Here is a 19,658-nt window from a genome sequence, read left to right on the forward strand (position 1 = left end):
ATATAAATTATACACTAGTATTAGACTGAAACGAATTGCTGTTGGAACATACTTGGCAGGAATGTATAATTAAATTTTATTGCCTTTGCTAAAAAGCATCTATACCTGATTTACAAACTCTTTAGATCACAGTTAAGGTTGGTTTATTTATTATAGGTTGCATATTTAAACTCTGTGTAGGGTATATTCCTAATGGCCCACATGTATGAACATACTTTTGTTTTCATTAGTCTTTAACTGTGATTATTTCACAACTGTATATCAAATAATAAAACTGTAATAATATATTAATGCAATGCACATTGGTATAACAGAAGCAGAGAGGGTGGCTGTTGGATTGCAAGTATCAAAATGTTGTCGTTTTGGTTTTAGCTTATTGTGCTCTGCCAGCACACAGCAGTTGCCTCTACTCATACCCAATGTGGGACCTTGTTAACTTCACCGGCTGAAGGAGTTTCTCTTTGTAACTGGGATACCTGGGTGCCAGTCCTGTTTGCTACAGCTGCTCCGCTGCTCCCAATAATTTCCTTGCATCCGAGATAATGAAAATATGTCATTCATTGCAATATTGTATTTATTTTGATGGTTCTGGAGTACTGCTTGCATGTACTGTATGCCTGTAAATGGACCCCTGACCATTAGGTCCAGTCGTGACTGACTCTGGGGTTGCGGCGCACATCTCTCTTTACTGGCTGAGGGAGCTGGCGTACAAATTCTGGGTCATGTGGCTAGCATGACTAAGCCGCTTCTGGCGAACCAGAGCAGCGCACGGAAACACCGTTTACCTTCCCGCTGGAGCGGTACCTATTTATCTACTTGCACTTTGATGTGCTTTCGAACTGCTAGGTTGGCAGGAGCTGGGACAGAGCAACGGGAGCTCACCCCGTCACGGGGATTCGAACTGCCAGCCTTCTGATCGGCAAGTCCTAGGCTCTGTGGTTTAACCCACAGCGCCACCCGTGTCCTTGTATGCCTTGTAGTAGCAAGTATATTGTGATGAACACATTCGTTGCACTCTGCTTGCCATATATTGTGTTTTTGTATGCTAGCTTGAACCCCTGCCCCCCCCCCATTTGTGTATGTTCCTATACACTGGGTTCCTTATTTTTGTGCTTCAGGATTTTGTTTAAAGCAGACCTCACCAACCTGGTGTCATCTAGATGTTTTGGAATGACAGCTCTCATCAGCATGTGACGACAGTTCCAGTCCAAAACATCTGGAGGTTTACAGAGTAATTAGTAGGACTGGACTCATAACAGTGGAGCTTCAGACACTTGATTCAGACGGAACTCAAATGAAATGATTCAGCCTGGCACTCAATCAATCCTTTACTTCTCCATTCTTACCCAAAATTACCTGGTGGCAGGTAGGGGGCTCCATTAGACCCTGGAACAGAGATGGGCAAAGCATAGCAGGCCTCTGGAAGTTTTCTATCAGGTTTGGAGCAGCATCTTCCCCTTCCTCTAACTAGCCTTAAAGGTAAAGGTACCCCTGCCCGTACAGGCCAGTCTTGCCAGACTCTAGGGTTGTGCGCTCATCTCACTCTATAGGCTGGGAGCCAGCGCTGTCCGCAGACACTTCCGGGTCACATGGCTAGCGTGACAAGCTGCAACTGGCGAACCAGCGCAGCACACGGAACACCGTTTACCTTCCCGCTGGTAAACGGTCCCTATTTATCTACTTGCACCCGGAGGTGCTTTCGAACTGCTAGGTTAGCAGGCGCTGGGACCGAACGACGGGAGCGCACCCCGCCGCGGGGATTCGAACCGCCAACCATGCGATTGGCAAGTCCTAGGCGCTGAGGTTTTACCCACAGCGCCACCCGCGTCCCTTCTAACTAGCCTTACTAGTCAACAATTTTTCACTGGTCTTGCTGGCCAATCCAAGAACTGCAGTTGCCAGTGTCCGTGAAAAGAGCAATTCCACAATCTGTGACTTCTATTGTCACCTCAGCAATCTTAAGGGGCAATGATGGCCAACAGAGCAGTGGGGCGAGATTTCATACAAAGGGCCAAACTGTACTACATAGTCTGAGATTTGATTTTGGCTTAAATCAGGGCTTCCCCCCAGGGGGAACTCACAGGAACTCACTTCCGGCTCCTCTCAAGTGGGTTATGGGACCTCTCAGGTAAGCACCATTGAATGAGGGAGGTGTTCATGGTGAGTTCCGGCATCTTTTTTTCTAGAAAAATAGCACTGGCTTAAATACGTTTTAGCAAATCCATAGCAAACCCAGAGTTTAGCAAATCCATAGCAAACCCAGACATTAACAGGGAACTCTGGATTGAACAAACCAGGACTAGAATTGCCAAAGCTTAATTATTTACTTGTTTTACATCCTACCTTTTCACCAAGGAGGTTACGGTGGTTTCCCTGGTTTCCCCAACCTCACAACAACTCTGTGAGGTAGATTAGTCTGACAGATAGTAACTGGCCCAAGGTCACCCAGGGAACTTCAGGACCCAAAGGAGAGCAGGGTTCACACACCCACACACACCAATCCTAGTATGTGAAAAGAGCTGGGGAGGAGCAAAGAGGGGTGAGGGCAGTGTGTGTTGGTGGAAAAGCTCACACCAAACCATAGTTTACCAAGTCAGCTTTGTTAAGTGCAAGAGAGCCCACTGAGCTGAACTTGACGTGGGGGGGGGACTTCTACCATGCCCCCCTCCTTTTCCCTTTGCTTGGAAACATTCCCCCTGCTTGGATAAGGAAGCTAAACCGAGTGGCCATTCTAATAGTTGATTTCTAAAAAGGAAGATGCGAGGGTACATGGAAGCTCCTAACCTCCGATGCGGGGAGGGTGGGATTGCGGCTGGAGAAAATGCACTCTGCGTACGCACAGAGACACAGCGCTCCTGCGCAGCTTCAGAAACCGCAGAAGCAGCAGTCAGCGGTGGAACCCTTGGCCCAACAACGCGCCTTATCATCCGCTGCTCTTTCCTCCTTTACAGCACCTGTTCTTACGCGGCCAGTTGGCAGCCGTCGAGAAAGAGGGAGCGCGCACGGGAGTCCAGCAGCAGCTCGCTTGAACTTTGCACGACTTTTCGGTTGCTGGTGCCGCCGCCGCCGCCTGCTGAACAAGAGCGAACGTCACCCTGCGCCGCAGCCGGGCACGCCTGACTGACTGGCCGCTCCTGCCTGGGCTTCCTGCGCGCTCCTGCTGCTGCTGCTGTTGCGGCGGCGGCGGCGGCCCTTCCTGCAGTGGCGGCGGGAGGCGGGGGGAGGATTCCTTCTCACCACAACCACCTTTTCCCGCCAGACCTGGAGGAGGAGGAGGAGGAGGCGACAGCGGGGCAGGTTGGGGCCGCCAACTGCGAGTGGAGGGGAAGAAAGGAGGATCTTTGGGTAGTTCGAAGGAGACTCCAGAACTGGCCTGTGATAAGACCATAGAAGGCTCTGCGAGGAGGAGAGTTGGCGCGAGAAGGGAGGGCGCGCAAGAATTCGGGGTGGAGCAGACCAAGGCGCCGCGCGCGCGCTCGTGTCTGTGTGTGTGCGCGCGCGCGTGTGTGACAGAAAGTAGCTCTGAGGTTAAAAGAAAGAAAAAGGTTGCTTTTCAGGGGACTCTCGCGTTTTTTTCAAGCAAAACTTCCAAGCAAAACTTCTGGGGCGCAAAACTGAAACCAGGTGCTGCTCCTTGGGAAAGGCGAGCGGGGAGCCCGGAGTGAGTTTGCTCGCTCGCTTCCTCGCTTATCCTCCTTCTCTCCTTCCTCCCTCCCCCCTTCCCTGCCTGCCTGGGTCGTGGCTTGCTGATCACTTTTATTTTCCTTTCCCACCCATTCCGAGCCTCCGCCCCCTCCCTCCTTCTCCTCAGGAGCGATGAGGGGGAATGGCAGAAACACGTGAAGGCGAGGAGAGAAAAAACCCGGGACTCCCAGCCAGGGGGTGAAAGAAGCTGGCTCTCCTGGCAGCGTCGTGGCTGCTTAGTCGCGGGGAGAGAGAAAGAGAAGCCGAGAAGGTGGTGCGTGTGTGTGTGTGTGTGTGTGTGTGTGGTGTCCCCCTCCCCGCTTCCTTTCCTCCCAAAGGGAGCTCTTTTCCCCACCCCTTTCCCTCGGTTTGTTGGGTAGTTTCTTGTTCCCGAAGCTGACAGGTGCTCCTCCGATCCAGCAGTGCCTTCTGGCGCCCCCTTTTCTTCTGCTTCTGCTTCCCCCAGCAACTATTTTCCAGGATTGTTGCGTCCTCCTTGGGAACCTGATTTGTGAACCTTAGAAGAAGGAGGAAAAGAAGAAGGAGGAGGAGGAGGGTGGGGGTTGAACCCTGGAGACGCGGAGGGGAAAAGGCTGCCGAGGGAGAGAAAAGTTTTGGATGGGATTATGTGGAAACTACCCCGCTCTTCTCGGCTGCTCGAGCAGGCTCAGGGCTGCTGCTCCTTTCTCGCCAGCGCTGCAGGCTTCGCGGGCTGGTGGAGGTGGTGAAAAGGACCTGATCTCTCGGCAAGTGCCTGGCTTGCGTTGTGTGCCTGCGAAGAGCTTCAACCCCCCCAGCCTGCCAAATGCTCCTCTTCGGGTTCTTCTTGCTGACATCTGCCCTGGTCAGCCCAAGACAGGGAGCCCAAGGCGAGTCGAATCTCAGCAGCAAGTTCCAGTTCTCCAGCGCCAAGGAACAAAACGGTAAGGAAAACCCCACATCACCCGAGATCTCTCTCTCTCTTTTGCGTGCGTGTTTTTGTTGTGTCTAGAGAGAAGGCATAATAAGAGTGTAGTTGCAGCGAGCAACACACGCTGGGGGAGAAGGAGGAGTCGCCGGGGCAGGGAAGGTTTTTGTTTTTTGGGTTTTTTTGCATTCCCTTCTTCTTGCTGCTTCTGCAAAAAAGAGCCTCAGGGGTTGGGCTGTCGTGGAGCGGCTGGGTGACAACTTTTTAAAGGGCGCCTGTGTTTTCACGCTGGAAACAAGAAGCCCTCCCTACTGTTTCCAGCGAGGCTGTAAAGATCTCCTTTGAAACTCGCACACTGGGAGGGAAAACATCGCCCTATGCCAGAGTGAGCCTGGAAAGACTGAAGCCAAAATGAATGAGACTTGGCAGGTCTGACTTCACGGCGTGTTTGTCACTCCAGGAAACTTGTCAACCTCGTTAACTAGAGCAGGATAGGTAAAAAGGGCACCAATTAAGCGCTCTAGAAGATAGGGAACTTATTAACTCTTCCTCCCTCCCTCCCTCCCTCCTTGAAAGTGCTCTCTGTGAATTGGTTGGTGTGCCTGTTGTAATTACCTTTTTTTTGCACACCCCCCCCCCAATATGCCTCTGTATAGTGTGGGTTCCTGGAGAATGACCTCTTCCTTTGCACGTGCTGGAAACAAGCTAATCTGCTGCATAGGAAATGAGAGTAACTTTTTTAAGCTTTCAAGTGTACCTGAAATGTTTAGAAAACTCTCAAATGCAAGTTCCTTTGGGCTGGGGTTGAGCAGACCTGGAGAAAGGCTCCTTTCATAGAGAGGGGCAGCTTCAGTGTGTGTAATTTGCTTAGCCTCCGAACTCCATATGATTTACATTATTCAGATTTTTGAAGGCCTTCCCCCCTTGATCTTCTATTACAAAGCCATTTAAAGGAATACTTTGCAAACAGAAATGTTATATGCCATATGAAACCGCACCACGAATGTAGGCTGCCTAAATTTAGGCTATTAAACACCCTGTTTTCCAGTGGTGTGTGCTAATGTAAGGGGAAAATGTTTTAGTAGTTTCCTTGCTAGCTAGAAAGATGTGATTTCATCAGGATGCAAACTAGCCAAACAGGCATCAGTAAGAAGGCAGCGGGGGGTGGGGTGGGGTGGGGGGAGAGAGAGATCTTAAACTTGCAGTAGGAAAAAGTGAATGTAGTACTGAATGACATATCAGCTTTGAAGATGTCAGTGCAGACCAGTGAAAATCCCTTGTGTTCCTTGAAAATTGGTCTTCCTCCATATATATTGCATGAGGGATTTTTTGTTACAAAGTTAACAGAGAACCAAATAGTCCCCTACTGTTATATGAATTTGTAGAATGTGCCTTGTGCTATTAAATTCAGCAAGAGGGATTCGTATTGCTGTTGGTTTCTAATATGATGACATATGGCACCTGCATAGTGCTAGAGCTACTGATCAAAGAACAGCCCAGGGATCAGAGTGACTGCAGAGGGCCATGGGAATATGATCAAAAGAGTCAGAAGCCCAACTCTACATCCACAGAAAACTGATCACACCAACCTTTGTATTTGAAGCTAAGGAAAGCATCTACCTTTCATAACAGTAGAGATTTCTTCACCTTCATTGCCCTCCAGTTCCTCAGTGGGGTGGAGGTTTCAGGGTTTCACAGGATTCTGTGATAACCAATGAACAGAAAACCTATATTATACCGTGATTCTGCTAACCATCTCAATGGGAATATTTCCTCTTGAACAGGTTTAGCTTTGTGAGAGAATGAACATGGTGGCTGATGTTGCTTGTGGATTGCACTGCCTCTGTAATCACATGGGATGTGGGCTGAAGAGATCAAAATTACCCTTTCATCCTTAGTTGAGACAAAACAGGGCCCCCTATTTGTTGGTTAAATGTATAAACTGTATTTCCCCTAGGAGTTTGGCGATGAATACCTCCACATCTTGTCTTTTCTGCTGAAGGAGGCAATTTCAATAAGGTCCCTTAAAGATATATTTGTATGACAATATGCCTGAGTTTAACAACAACAACAACAACAACAACAACAACAACACTTTTATAATTTATACCCCACCCATCTGGCTGTGCTTCACCAGCCAGTCTGGGCTGCTTACAGCACATATAAGAACATAGTAAAATGTCAAATATTAAAAACTTCCCATTCCAGGGCTGTCTTCAGATGTCTTCCAAAAGTTGTGTAGTTCTTTATCACCTTGACATCTGATGGAAGGGCATTCCACAGGGAGGGTGCCACTACTGAGAAGACCATCTGCCTGGTACCCTGTAACTTCACTTCTCGCAGTGATGAAACTGCCAGAAGACCCTCAGACCAGGACTTCAGAGTCTGGGCTGAGTGATGGGTGTGGAAATGCTCCTTCAGGTATACTGGGTCAGGGCCGTTTAGTGCTTTAAAGGTCAGCACCAACACTTTGAATTGTGCTCGAAAATGTACTGCGAGCCAATGTACGTCTTTCAGGATCAGTGTTATATGATCTTGGTATTTGCTGTCTCAGGAGTCCCCCCCCCCAGCCCAACTAGCCAACACTTTGAATTGTGCTTGGAAACATACTGGGAGCCAGTGGAGATCTTTTAGGACCAGCGTTATATGATCCCAGTGGCTGCTCCCAGTCACCAGTCTAGCTGCTGCATACTGGATTAGTTGTAGTTTCCAAATCAGCTTCAAAGGTAGCCCCATGCAGAGTGCATTGCAGGGGTCCAAGCAAGAGATAACCAGAAAATGCACCACTCTGGTGAAACAGACTGCAGGCAGGTATGGTCTCAGCCAGCATATCAGTTGGAGCTGGTAAATAGGTGCCCTGGACACAGAATTGACCTGTGCCTCTATGGACAGCTGTGAGTACAAAATGACTCCCAGGCTGCACACCTGCTCCTTCAGGAGCACAGTTTCCCCATTCGGGACCAGGGAGTCCCCAACACCCACCTGCCCCCTATCCCCCCCAAAAAAACAGTATTTCTGTCTTGTCAGGATTCAACCTCAACCCATTAGACCATCCATCCTCCAACTGCCTCCAAAAACTCACACAGGACATTTATCTGGGGATCGCAGGGTGGTTTACAATATTAAAACACAAAAATGCATAACATAGTAACAAACAAATACAATACCCCCCTTTAAAAGAGGGGTATTGTTTAAGTAACCAAAGGCCTAGAAGAAGAGGACTGTTTTTGCCTGGCACCTCCATAAAGATATGTGACAAAGGTGACAGGCGAGCTTCTCTGGGGAGAGCATTCCACAAGCATGGAGCCACCACAGAAAAGGGCCAATCTCATGTTGCTGCTCTTGGATGAGGCACACGAAGAAAGGCCTCAGATGACGATTGAAGGGTCTGGGTTGGTTCATATGTAAACTTGTAAGCAAAGTAATAGAGTAGAGAAATTACTAGAATAGTAGCACTTTCTATACTACACTTCATAGAGTTTTGATAGTTTCATTTATTTATTTTTACTTCAGTACCCAAGTTCCACCTGGCATGGAATGAGGTATACTAGTGGCATCACTGGGTCTTAAGTGAACCTTAAGTAAATAAATGAACCACACATAAATGCCCTTTTTGTAATTATACTGTCTTAAGTCTGTTTATATATCTGAACTGCAGGCTACTTTGATTTATAGTCTCTACTTTGGTAGTGCAGCATGGATTCTAATGTAAAAATTAGCCTACACTTCCACTTAATGTTCTTATCACATTATTTATTATTCATTAACCCATTAATTCTGGTTGGACTATTTTAACTTACCATAATTAGAGTGATTTTTGCACCCTCCCGCGACTTAAAACGCTTTGTGCCTGTTAGATTAAGCTACCTGAAGCAAGTAAAACTACTTGAAGTTGCCATTGTAATGTAGCTGTTCTCATGGCATTATTACATATACCGTCTTAATAACAGTACTATCAAGGGTGGTGTTTTTTTTGGGGGGGGGGGTTGTCTGCTAGCTTGATAGCATGTTTTACTTCAAAGCATGTTCTACTGAGTTCAATGAGATTCATTTCCAAGGAAGTGCACATAGGATTGCAGTGTCACAGTCTGATCCTAATTCTATACATTTGTTCTCTAAGGGAACATAGGATGTTGCGTTGTATCTGGTCAGATATTTGCCTATCCAGCCTAGTATGTGGACTAGCATTGAATTTTATGGTTTAGGGTTTCAAGTCTTTCAAATCACCTGCTATCAGATACTTTTAACTGGAGATGCCAGAAATTGCCCTGGGGGCTTCTGAATGCAATGCATATGTTCTACCACTGCCTCCTAAATTGTGGCCACTGTCTATTACAGGGGGCAGCAAACTTACTGCGCCTCAGGCCGGTGTCTCCAGCACCGATCCCATGGCAGGCCGGAGGGCGGGGGAGCACGTGCCCATACGCATGCACACACACTATTTCCGGCGCACTTCGGAGTTGGAGGAGCACCGGAAATAGCTTGTGCGCATGTGCATGGGCCTCCTCCAACTCGGATGTGCACCAGAAATAACGCTTGCGCATGCGCACAAGCTATTTCCAGTGCTCCTTCGACCTGGAAGTGGGCAGCCGTGCAGCGTAGCACCAGTAAGAGCGGGCGGCAGTAGTGGGCAGTGGGGGTAGCCACGGGCCGGATAAACAAGTCCCTCGGGCCTTATCCAGCCCACGAGCCTTAGTTTGGGGACCCCTGGTCTATTACATAACAATATTTTATATGGTTCTTTAGAATTGCCATTACATCATGTCAACTGCTACAAGTCCCTCTGACTTATAACCAGTGAAATGGCTGCAGTAAATGTTGCTCCAGATTTTCAAATTCTTTTTTTGTTCTAAACTTTCTACCTGTATATTAAATAAGGGCACTTGAGTGCCTTTGAGGAATAAGGTCCTTGCTTCAAGTACCAGTATCTAAATCATTACTGTAATATTACTTTCAAAGCCTTGCATTACACATAAAGAAAAATATTTTTCATAGCAACTTCCAAGTCTGGTGTTCTTCCCCTTCTCCCTCCATATAATTAGCTGTGTTATGAGAAGCATGCATTTTCCATTGCCTCCCAGGAATTCAAACTGATAGGTATTTTGAGGTCAGTAAAGCTGGGTTTCCTTATAAAACAAATACAGTATAGCTTTATTGTGGGAACTTTATCTTTTGCAACAAATGATGCACTAATTGGGAGCCACAAACAAGAAGAAAACATTTATGTGAAATTTTACATGTCAGAACTTTTATTGCTTTCAGCTCAAACATTTTGATCATTCAGTTTCTGCTTAAAGTATCACAATATTAATAGGGGACTTCATGATTTTGAAATACAAATTTAAAATATCTGAAGTAAGTTATTCCTTAAATATCTTAAAAGAGAAGTCTGCCTGAGCAGGTCATCAGGTTTATATCCATTGTGCTGTTTCTGCTGCTACTGTTTAAATCATATCCATCATGAGAGGTTCAAGTGTAATGCTATAATTCAAGCTAAATTGAGCAGTTGTAAGTTCCATTGATTCTAATAGAAGTTCGCTAAACAGAATATTAACACTTCCAACTATCTTCCATAGAAACCAATAAGGCTTACATGTGGGTACCTTGGAATGAATCAACAGATAAATGTGTTAAGAAGAAAGACTGAATTACTTAAAGCAGTTTATTTGATATTTTCACTGCCACTTCTTATCTTTGTCCTTGTATTGGGCAGAAAAATCATGACTATAGCCTAGAGGCCACACATACACATAATGCTAAACCATGGTTTAGTGTTGTCTGGACAAGTCAGAATGAAGCATTATGCTTGCACATTCTGCCTTCTGTTTCCACCCACACGACTAGGAGGAGGACTTCAAAAGAGATTGGTTTCACTTTTACAGGTTCCTGGGTTATGGTTAATGTAAACCAGCAATCCTGGTTTACAAGAAACTGGTTAGTTCAACAAGCCTTCTTCATAACCCATGCTTTGAAGCTGGCTTGTTATGAAACTTGCAAGAGTATTTTTTAAACTGGGGTCCCTGGTTTGAAATAGCAACCGTGGATTTGTAAAGATGAAACTAACTACTGTCAAGGTCCTTCTTTGCTTGGGTTCATTCTTGCTTGCCCATGTATTGCTAAACCATGATTCAACATTATGTGTGAACGTAGCCATTTTCTTTTCACTGAGTTATGAAAAAAAAAATACCTAACAATTTCTGCCCAGTAGGAAATTTTGTAGGTATTTTGTATCATCCAGTCAAATTTTTATGCATTCCTTTTTTTTTCTAGAAGAAATTTAAAACTAAATTAACAATTGTTAATAATCCGTACATGGAAAGTGTTCAGTGGAACACTTTGTTTCCTAGAACTGAACCAAAAGTTATTGGGCAAAAGTTTTTCTTTTTCTTGAAAATCCTCATTGCTCACATTTTCACTTTCTTTTGTTGCCTGTTTGTGATCCTGGCATGATTCTAACATTGTGCACTATGCTGTTTTTTCCCCCTACATTTTTTTCTCAAATGCCAGTGAAAGCAGGAAACATTGTTGCAGCACTGATAATGATTGCAAACACCATCATTTGTAGCCCAAAGTCGTTACTTTGTTCTGTTGCATCTTCCTGACTCATCAAGAGAAAATGGTGTCAACCAGCAAGAGGGAGAACTATTGGAATTACAACAAGGCCACACAACATACATTTATAGCACTTGGAAAGCATTCACCACCCCCAAAACTCCTGAAATTGTATTTTACCTCTCTGAGAACTACAATTTCCAGCACCTTTAAGCTACAGTTCCCCAGATTCTTGGGTAGTGGGTGTAGGGAAACGTGTTTTCAATGCGTTTTTAATGTATGGTGTATACACAGCCTAAGTGTAGCAAACACTTTAGCTCTGTTTTCAGTGCTCTCCTCTCCCCCCCCAAAAAAAAAGTTCAAAAAGCGTATTACTTTTTTTGTAACTCACAAGTTGGCTGATAAAGTTGAGAGCGGAGGCCATTTCAGCTGATTCCTAATTAATACATTAAAGTATCTATATCAGCAATGACTCGCTAGCTGTTCCTTCTGGATAGAGTAGAAATGTTGTTGAAAAGAGTGAGTGAACTTGGAGAGTAAGAATGAAAGTGTATCTCTCTGTTTAATGATAACTTTTATACCTACATTGAGGTTATTTGGTGAATGGTCACTGACTCTAGTATATCATCAAAAACTTCAAAGCAGGGAAAGAGCAATGCATTCTTTGTTTATCATATCCATTCAAAGAAACGTAATGGAATAAAAATGTAAGGAATGTAGTTGTTGAAAGTTGAATGCTAACTAAGAGCACTATAAGCACTGTAAATCCACATCTTGCCAACAACGTCAGTGATTCATAGTGGGTGGCATGCTCTTCATTCTATGTTCATAAAGAGATTGGAATATGTGGTGTCAAAAGAAGAATAAATAGTGCCAAACGTAGGCTGCATACACACCACACTTTTAGAGCGCGACCCCTAACAAACCACAGTGCTCAGGAGGGGAAATCTGCTTTGAATGTGCTTCAAAGGTACAGTTTGTATGCAGCCCTCTTCATTCTTGCTTTTTTGACCAGCTCAATACATTTTGTTGCACCATCTATAAAATATTTTACAGGAGGGCGTGTTTTTATTTGGCTAAATCTACAGAAAATGCTTAGCAATGCAGTATATTGTTATACAAGGCAAATGTTAAATTCTTTATTAATTTGGAAGTTCGGTCAGTATTATTACTATAGTGAGTCACTGGTCTTACAAGAAAAGGGGCAGGGAGCCTCTAGGACCAGTAACTAGTGTGGCACACTCCAGATGTTTCTGGTGGTGGTGGAAATTGTAATTCTACAGTTAATGAAGGGTATGATATTATTCAGAAATAATTCAGTAGCCACACCACAAAATACATTTCTCACAAGGAAGAAGTAAATTGATACCTTGGGGTTGTTATTACTCCATTTTCTAGAGAGAAATAGGGTGCCATTTTTAGAGTGGAGAGAGAGAGAGAGAGAGAGAGAGGGGGGAACTCTGGGAAAGGGTAGAGTGAATCCTAGTCTTATAATCTGATTATATCATAATGGTTGCAGAGCATCAGGCTCCATCTTTCATTCCCCAAGCTTTGCTTTTAATTGGGGTTATTTGCTTGCTCCAGATACTAAGTGTAGATATTATTATTTATTGAATTTATATACCACCCTGTACCTGGAGGTATAGATCCTGAGAAAGCATTTACCAGCAAAGTAACTGGCTCTGCTTCATCTTTCTCCACGCCTTTGGAATTAGTGTTGACATTTCACAAGCAAAAGTAAACCTTCATTTCCCATTGTGTTTACTTCCCAGAACAGGTAAAATCAAAGTCATGATTATTCCAGGGGAAGTTTTGTTGAAGACTGATCATAAACATCACATTGAGACACCATTAATAAACAAGGGCAATAAAAATGCTAATCTTTTATCATTGCAAATGCTTTCAGTATCATCATTTGTGGACAATGAAGAGCCAGACTATATGTTGCACTACAGCCATATTTAACATTAGCCCAATAATCCCTCTTATTGCAAAGCACGTTCATGAATGTGCACTGTGTAGTGTCTAGATACATTTGTACAAGACTTCCCCCAATGATCCTTTGTGGTTAAATCTCCCTGGCAGCTCTGTTTATGGACAGAGGACATTGAGGACCACATAGTTTCTTGGGATTAAAGTGTGACAAATGCAAGAAGGGATGGTGCGACCACATTTGAAATGCATCTTTTGTTTCTTGGTCATCAATAGTTCTAAGTGTGTACTTTGGTTAGGTACAATTATTCGGATGTACTAAAATAGTTTTGCTACACCCATATTCAGTAAGATCATGTTTAGAGTCAAATCATTCATAGAAATTGCTTTTCTTAACTCTCTCCTAAGAAACAATGCATTCTACCAGTTTCTTGGCACACCTAACGAGACAGCTCTTGGGTGATCTCTTACACTGATGTAATTTCATTGAAGTCAAAAGAGAGAAGTTTATAATGTGAGTGTATTGTTTCCTAAATTAGTATGGATTGCATTCTCAATGGCTTCAATCCAGTGAAGTCTGGGATATGAGCCGGGAAGGAGTGTACTGATTTTCCCTTCCTGGCAGCCTAACAAGTCTAATGAAATGCTGCTCGGGGGGGGGGGGGGGTTTCTCTGACCTTTGGGTGGCTTTAACAGGGACTGCCATTAAATGGAGAGCTGAATCCTCCTTCCCACCTAACATGGGCACTTGAATTCCAGACTTAGGATTTCAACAGAAAGCAGCCCCCAGTAGATGTGATGAGTTCTCTGAATGACAAAGCACAGGAAATGTTTTGTGTGTTTTTCTATATGGTGTTTTCAAGTACAAAATACCAAAAACCATGTGCAAGCATTGTTCCAAACATTTCACCAGTGGTGGTGAATTTATATGAGGCCACTTCCATCAGGAAAGAGCTTGTTCAACTTGCTTGTGGTTATGGACCTCATTCAAACACTCTAAAACAAAATAAAAGGAATGGATGCAATAACTTCTTTATGGAAAAACTATAAAAAGTTGCAGGGTTGTGTAAACAAATTGGGTCATTTACTAGACGTTTAAGTGATGGATATGAAATCCAAACTCAAGAGTCTGGGTTATTTTACAGCTATCTTGATTATATTTCACCTGTAAAATGAGGCATGACATAATTTTCTTTTAGTCATTTTATTTAGATGAAGAGTGACAAACTGCATTATTATGAAATTGTGGTAATATTTCATTTCCCATTGTGCTAAAACTTAACTATTGTGGCAAACATATTAGTCATTTTCTTGAGGTTTTCTTTAACAGTTCTAAAGAGATAAATTATGGGAGGATTATGAATTCCAGGAAGAAAGGGGAGGGGGAACCTATACTGAAGCCTTGGTTTTGAGATGTGGATTATGATTCAGTAGACAGTAGCTATTCAGTTCATGGGATTCTCTTTGGAATGAGAATCACCTTTGATTAGAAGAAATTTCTTAGAATTGGAAGACAAATATAGCACATACACAGTCATGTTCTAGAAGTCTGTTCAACTGTTCAGCCAGGCACCCGGGCCCCTGCAGTGATGGGGGTGGGGAGATTGATGCTCCTCTCGTGCTATCCTGGCTGCGTTACCAGCACTGGGCAGGACCACGGCCAGGGGTGGCCCCGCTGACTAATCAGTGACAGTAGGGGCCTGGCCATGGGGAATTTAAACCACGGCATGGCTGGGGCCCCTCCTCTCTTGTTCATCACTGCATCTCCTAAACCCACCCACCCTCTTTTTTAATGCTTTGCTATGACATGACTTTTCTATGGACAAATGTCAGCTGCCACATTGTTGGGGCCAGGTAGGAATTAATTCCACTTGGCAAATTGGCACCATTCATTTGGTTTTCGCTTACCTTGTAACAATCGTCACAACTTTGTGAGGTTAGGCATTGGGTAAGTGTTTGAATGGAGGGGAGGTTGTAGCCTCCGCCTGCCCCTCCTCATTAAGGGTATCCTGTTAAAGGGATCCGGGGGTGTGGATTTTGTCTGATGCCCAAATATGGCCTAGGGCCATGCCACAACCTCAACGGGGACCTCTCACAGTGCCCCTATTTGATGCAAGTCATAGGGCTCCCCCTATTGATGGCTTACCCTTAGATGGACTCCCTGCAGACAGATGGGAGTCGAGATATAGCCTGGCTTCACCCAATGCCTAAACCAAACCACTCACATCTGTAACCAATAAATTTATGGCCTATTTGAACCCATAAACCTAATACTCATGTCTGTGTGTTTATTATCCACTAGGGGACTGTGGGTCACAGGGCCCTGGCATTCAAGCTCTCAGGCTTGCAATGGTTAGTAGAAAAATTGTGTCAATAAGCTATTGAATATTTGATAATAGCAGTTGATTGACCTAGAGTTAAATGCTTTCTCTCAGTGTTCTTCCTTTGTTTTTTATTTTAACGCTGTTGCCATTTGTGAACGGTCTTCTTTTGATACTATGGCAATTTGGCTGCCTTGCTTTCTACTAATGTGCCAGATTATAAAGCAGGGAAGGTACACCTGGAGCCTTCCAGATGTTCTGGGCTCCATTTCCAGCTGCAGTCTTCCACAGGTTTGCAATCACTGTCATAAAGTCTATTTTAACACCCTTCCTTTACTTTGTACCAGAATGATTTTCCTTCTGTGGGAACTTTATTCTCCTGAAATTATTGACCCGAAAAAAGTAGGATGCATAAGTATTTGCTAAACTGGTGAACTAGTTAAACTGAAGCAATTTGTTTGCTTAATGAACACTAACTGAAAGAGTCATTAAAAGTGTCTGAAAACATATCCCCTTGACATCATCAGGAGTAAATAAGGATGTTAGTTGATGGAAAAGTAAACTGAAAAATAGAGTAAAGGCCTTCCTGGGAAGTCTTAAAGAGCAAGTTTGGTGGGGAGTGGAGAGTTCTGTAAAGTTAAGCAGAACTGTGGCTGAAAATGACTGAAAGAACATTGTCATTTGTAGCATCCTAAGTCTCCTATTTTATCTGGCCACAACATGCATTAAAAGTATTCAAGGATAAAGAGAGTATAATGAGAAATGTATTTGAATTCAGTGTTTAGTTTCTAGGTTGGTATGTTGTGACACTGTAAATTAGTCGAGGGGAAAACAAGGCCTTGACAACAAGCAAAGTGAGGAATTTATTGTGCCTGCACAAAGTTGGAAAATAAGCCATTTATGACTGATGGCTTAGTAATATCAGAAAGCTGACACACAGAGTTACACTTTCTGAGAAAGCGAAGCAAAAGCTCAAATGCTTAGAAAAAATGTTATGCAATATGTTGTTTTTTTTTAAAAAAAAATAAGTTTTGTCTTGTAACTCCCAACAACATCTAGAGAGTAATTATCAGGAAGTGGGGAAGGAGGAATCAAACATTTAGTCTCTAGGACAATAGTAACCAACAATTAAATGAGAAATCTCATTTTTGGTTACATTGACTTTTTATCATGTTCCTGGCCAATGCACTGTTATGCTCAGGCCATCTGGTTCCAGGATGCAGTGAACTGGGCTATTTGCAAATGGTGTGGTAGGATGGATTTAAAACAACCAACACATTAGCTTTATTGGTGAAATGTGATTTTTAGTATGCTTTTTCTTAGTTTTCTTACTTAACAAATACACACACACACACACACACACAAAATTAACAAAAACGATAAATTGATAGCATAAAGAAAAACATACATAATTCCATAAATCCATAAATTCTTACAAGAAAACTTACACCACCATATTCTTAATTCCCATTTACTTATCTTTTTCAATAGACTTCCATCTTCCTCAAAGCAGGTCTGTCTTATCTTTTTGTTATATTGCTTCTTTGACCATTTCCCCATTTTTTATATTTTCTGAATGCTATACTTACAATCTTTCTTGTAATTTGTGAAAACTTAATTGAAGCATGTCCAGGTATTGGCTTGAGGACACTATTTTTTTAGATATTCTTTATAGGTTTCCCACTCTTTTGAATTTTTAGTTTGGCTGTCTCCTAATTGTCTCTGTCATTTTTGCCAGTTCAAGATATTCAAATAATTTATCCTGCCATTCCTCTTTTGTTGGTACTAATTCTCCTTTCCATTTTCTAGCAATTAATACTCTTGCTACAGTTGAGGTGTATTAGAATATTCTCCTTTTTTCATTTGGGATATCTGAGTCTAAGATGCCCAAGGCTTCTGGTTTCTTTATGAAGGTTTGCTTGAACATTTTTTTCAGTTCCTCATAAACAACATCCCATAAACTTTTTAATTTTTTGTAGCCCCACCACATATGAAACAGTGTCCCTTCTGCCTGTTTACACCTCCAGCAAATGTTAGATCTCATTTTATATATATTGGCCACCTATAGAACTATCTTCACTAAATTTTCCTTTAGTGTATAACAGGCCGTAAATTTCCATTCTTTATTCCATTATCTTTCCCATGCTGATAATTGGATATTTTTACCAAAAATTTTCACCCACTTAATCATTACTTCTTTCACATCTTCATCTTTCACCTCCTACTCTAAAAAGAAGCCTGTACATTCTGGATATTACTCTTTTCTTATTTTGTATTAATTCTTTGTCTATTTTTTATTCTTCAGTTGCAAAAACCTTTTCCCTGTCTATCTTAAAAACCTCATTTAATTGAGGATACTGTAGCCAGCCCGTTAGAAGATGGAACATGATTTTTAGTCCTCCTGCTGTGTCTCCAATAGGAATAGGCAATTTTGTTGATTCTGGTTTGCCATGAAAGAAGCTGGCTTCAAAGTTTTTCGATAGGTTTTCAAGGGTTGAGTGGAATCAGACAGGATGCTAATGGGGCAGATTTATGTTCCTTAGGAGGCATTATCAACAGACAAGGGGGAGCTGCCTTATGACCTTGATGTAGTTCCCCATCTTACCTCAAGATGAGCTTATAAGGCAGCTTCTATTCAACTTTCATAAGCCTTGCATTCAACTTTTGCCTTCCTAATGGGATGGACCCTAGCTTTTCAGGGCTTGAAAGCCCACTGACTCCTTCACAGACTTGCAGTAGCAAAAAGAGAGAGAAGCTAATGCAGTTCTAGGTTACATCAACAGTACTGTCCAGATAAACAGAAGTAATAGTATCACACTATTCTGCTTTGAATGATATTGACAAGCTGGAACATGTGCAAAGGAGATTATGAATAGTCTGGAAACCAAGCCTTATGAGGAATGGTTCAAGGCGTTTGGTAGTTTTCTTTGAGCGTTTTTGGAAAATGCTTTAGGAAAATGTGCTGGCTTTAATGAAGATATTCCAAACTTGGATTTAGCCTAGGTAGCTTCTCTTCCATTGCTCACCTTCTTGTCTGCCATCTTCCTTCCTTCTTTTCCCTCCCTCCCTCCCTTTACTTTCCCAAACTTTTCAAACTTGCAGCTGGAGAAGGTGTACAAGGGGGAACTGCAGAAGTCAAGGGTTGTGTCTTAAAGTTTACAGTGAGGACTTTTTTTGTGTGTGGTTGAATGTCAACAGGAATTCTAGAAATTGTAGTTTTTATTAGTAAATGAGTCAGGAAGAATAGAAACTGCATTTCCCAGAGTTTGCAATGCAGGCTTTGAGCATGCTCAAAAAACTTAATTGCAGAGTGAGAAACTGCTTAGAAAACAGTGCTCTGCTTAACTGTGGCACACGCTGATGTCTCCTAGTCACTGAGTCAGGAGGGAAAAAACCCGACATTTACCAGAGGTTGGGGTTATTTTTTGGTCTTTCAACATTTACCAGAGTTGATGTCATCCCCCAGCTTTAGCCTAAGCTGCTGTTTTCTCTCTCTCTGCTCATCCCCACTCCAACTTGGTACGTGTCTGAAAGTGGAAAAGATGGTAGCAGCGGGGCGGGGCAACTGGTATATGAGAAGTTTGATAATGAGCCATTCTAAACTGGGGCAAAATATTTTATTGGTCTTGACTTGGCTCCTAATAATTCAATGAATACCAAACCAGAATAGTTCATTTCCATTCCTCCATTTCCATTCTTCGTCTCTAGTAATTGTGGGGACATAATATCTTTGTATCAGTTTCACTTTTCCTTTTTAAAAGCTCTCGCACAAATTTCTTAAATTGCTTTTTGAATACACAAGACTTTAACAAACAAAGTTGGTTCTATGGAAACATCAGGAATTCATTACAAAAATAGATCTGCACACCTCTCTCTAGATTGTGGCTTGTATCATTCTCTTGTAATGTACAGTGGTTTACTTAGCACATCCATGCTAAACCATTGTTTAGCGCTATGGGCATAAACAGGATAGAGCCACTGTGAGTCACATGCTTCTCCCTTCTTCTGTGTAGGCTCTGAAGCTGGCTTGTTTAACCAATCAGTTTGTTTTAAATCATGGCCTCTGGATTGTGCATAATAACAAGCCAATTTTTATAGAAAGTGAAACTAAACTCCGCTGTAGTTTCACTTGTATTGCATATGTGGGAAGAGAAGACCACTGTAGAGAGCAAAGAAGTCTGAGGCTCATAGAGGCTTCTTCCTGCTGATGCATGTAGCATTAAACCATGGTTTATCATTGCATGTAGCATTAAACCCTGGTT

The 19,658-nt window shown here is 43.0% G+C and overlaps 1 protein-coding gene across 1 annotated transcript in view; it reads left to right on the top strand.

Annotated features, from left to right (window-relative positions):
* Positions 1 to 3,109: 3,109 nt before the first annotated feature.
* The window catches only part of PDGFC (platelet derived growth factor C), a 107,422-nt gene continuing 90,873 nt past the window's right edge, over positions 3,110 to 19,658 (top strand). Inside the window, exon 1 of the mRNA XM_083755961.1 lies at positions 3,110 to 4,607. Coding sequence (XP_083612087.1) covers positions 4,490 to 4,607 — 118 coding nt within the window. The 5' untranslated portion in view covers positions 3,110 to 4,489. The remainder of the gene's footprint in view (positions 4,608 to 19,658) is intronic.

This window comes from Podarcis gaigeae (genome assembly GCF_964106915.1).
Source record: "Podarcis gaigeae genome assembly, chromosome: 9".
In the NCBI taxonomy this organism is placed as follows: Eukaryota; Metazoa; Chordata; class Lepidosauria; order Squamata; family Lacertidae; genus Podarcis; species Podarcis gaigeae.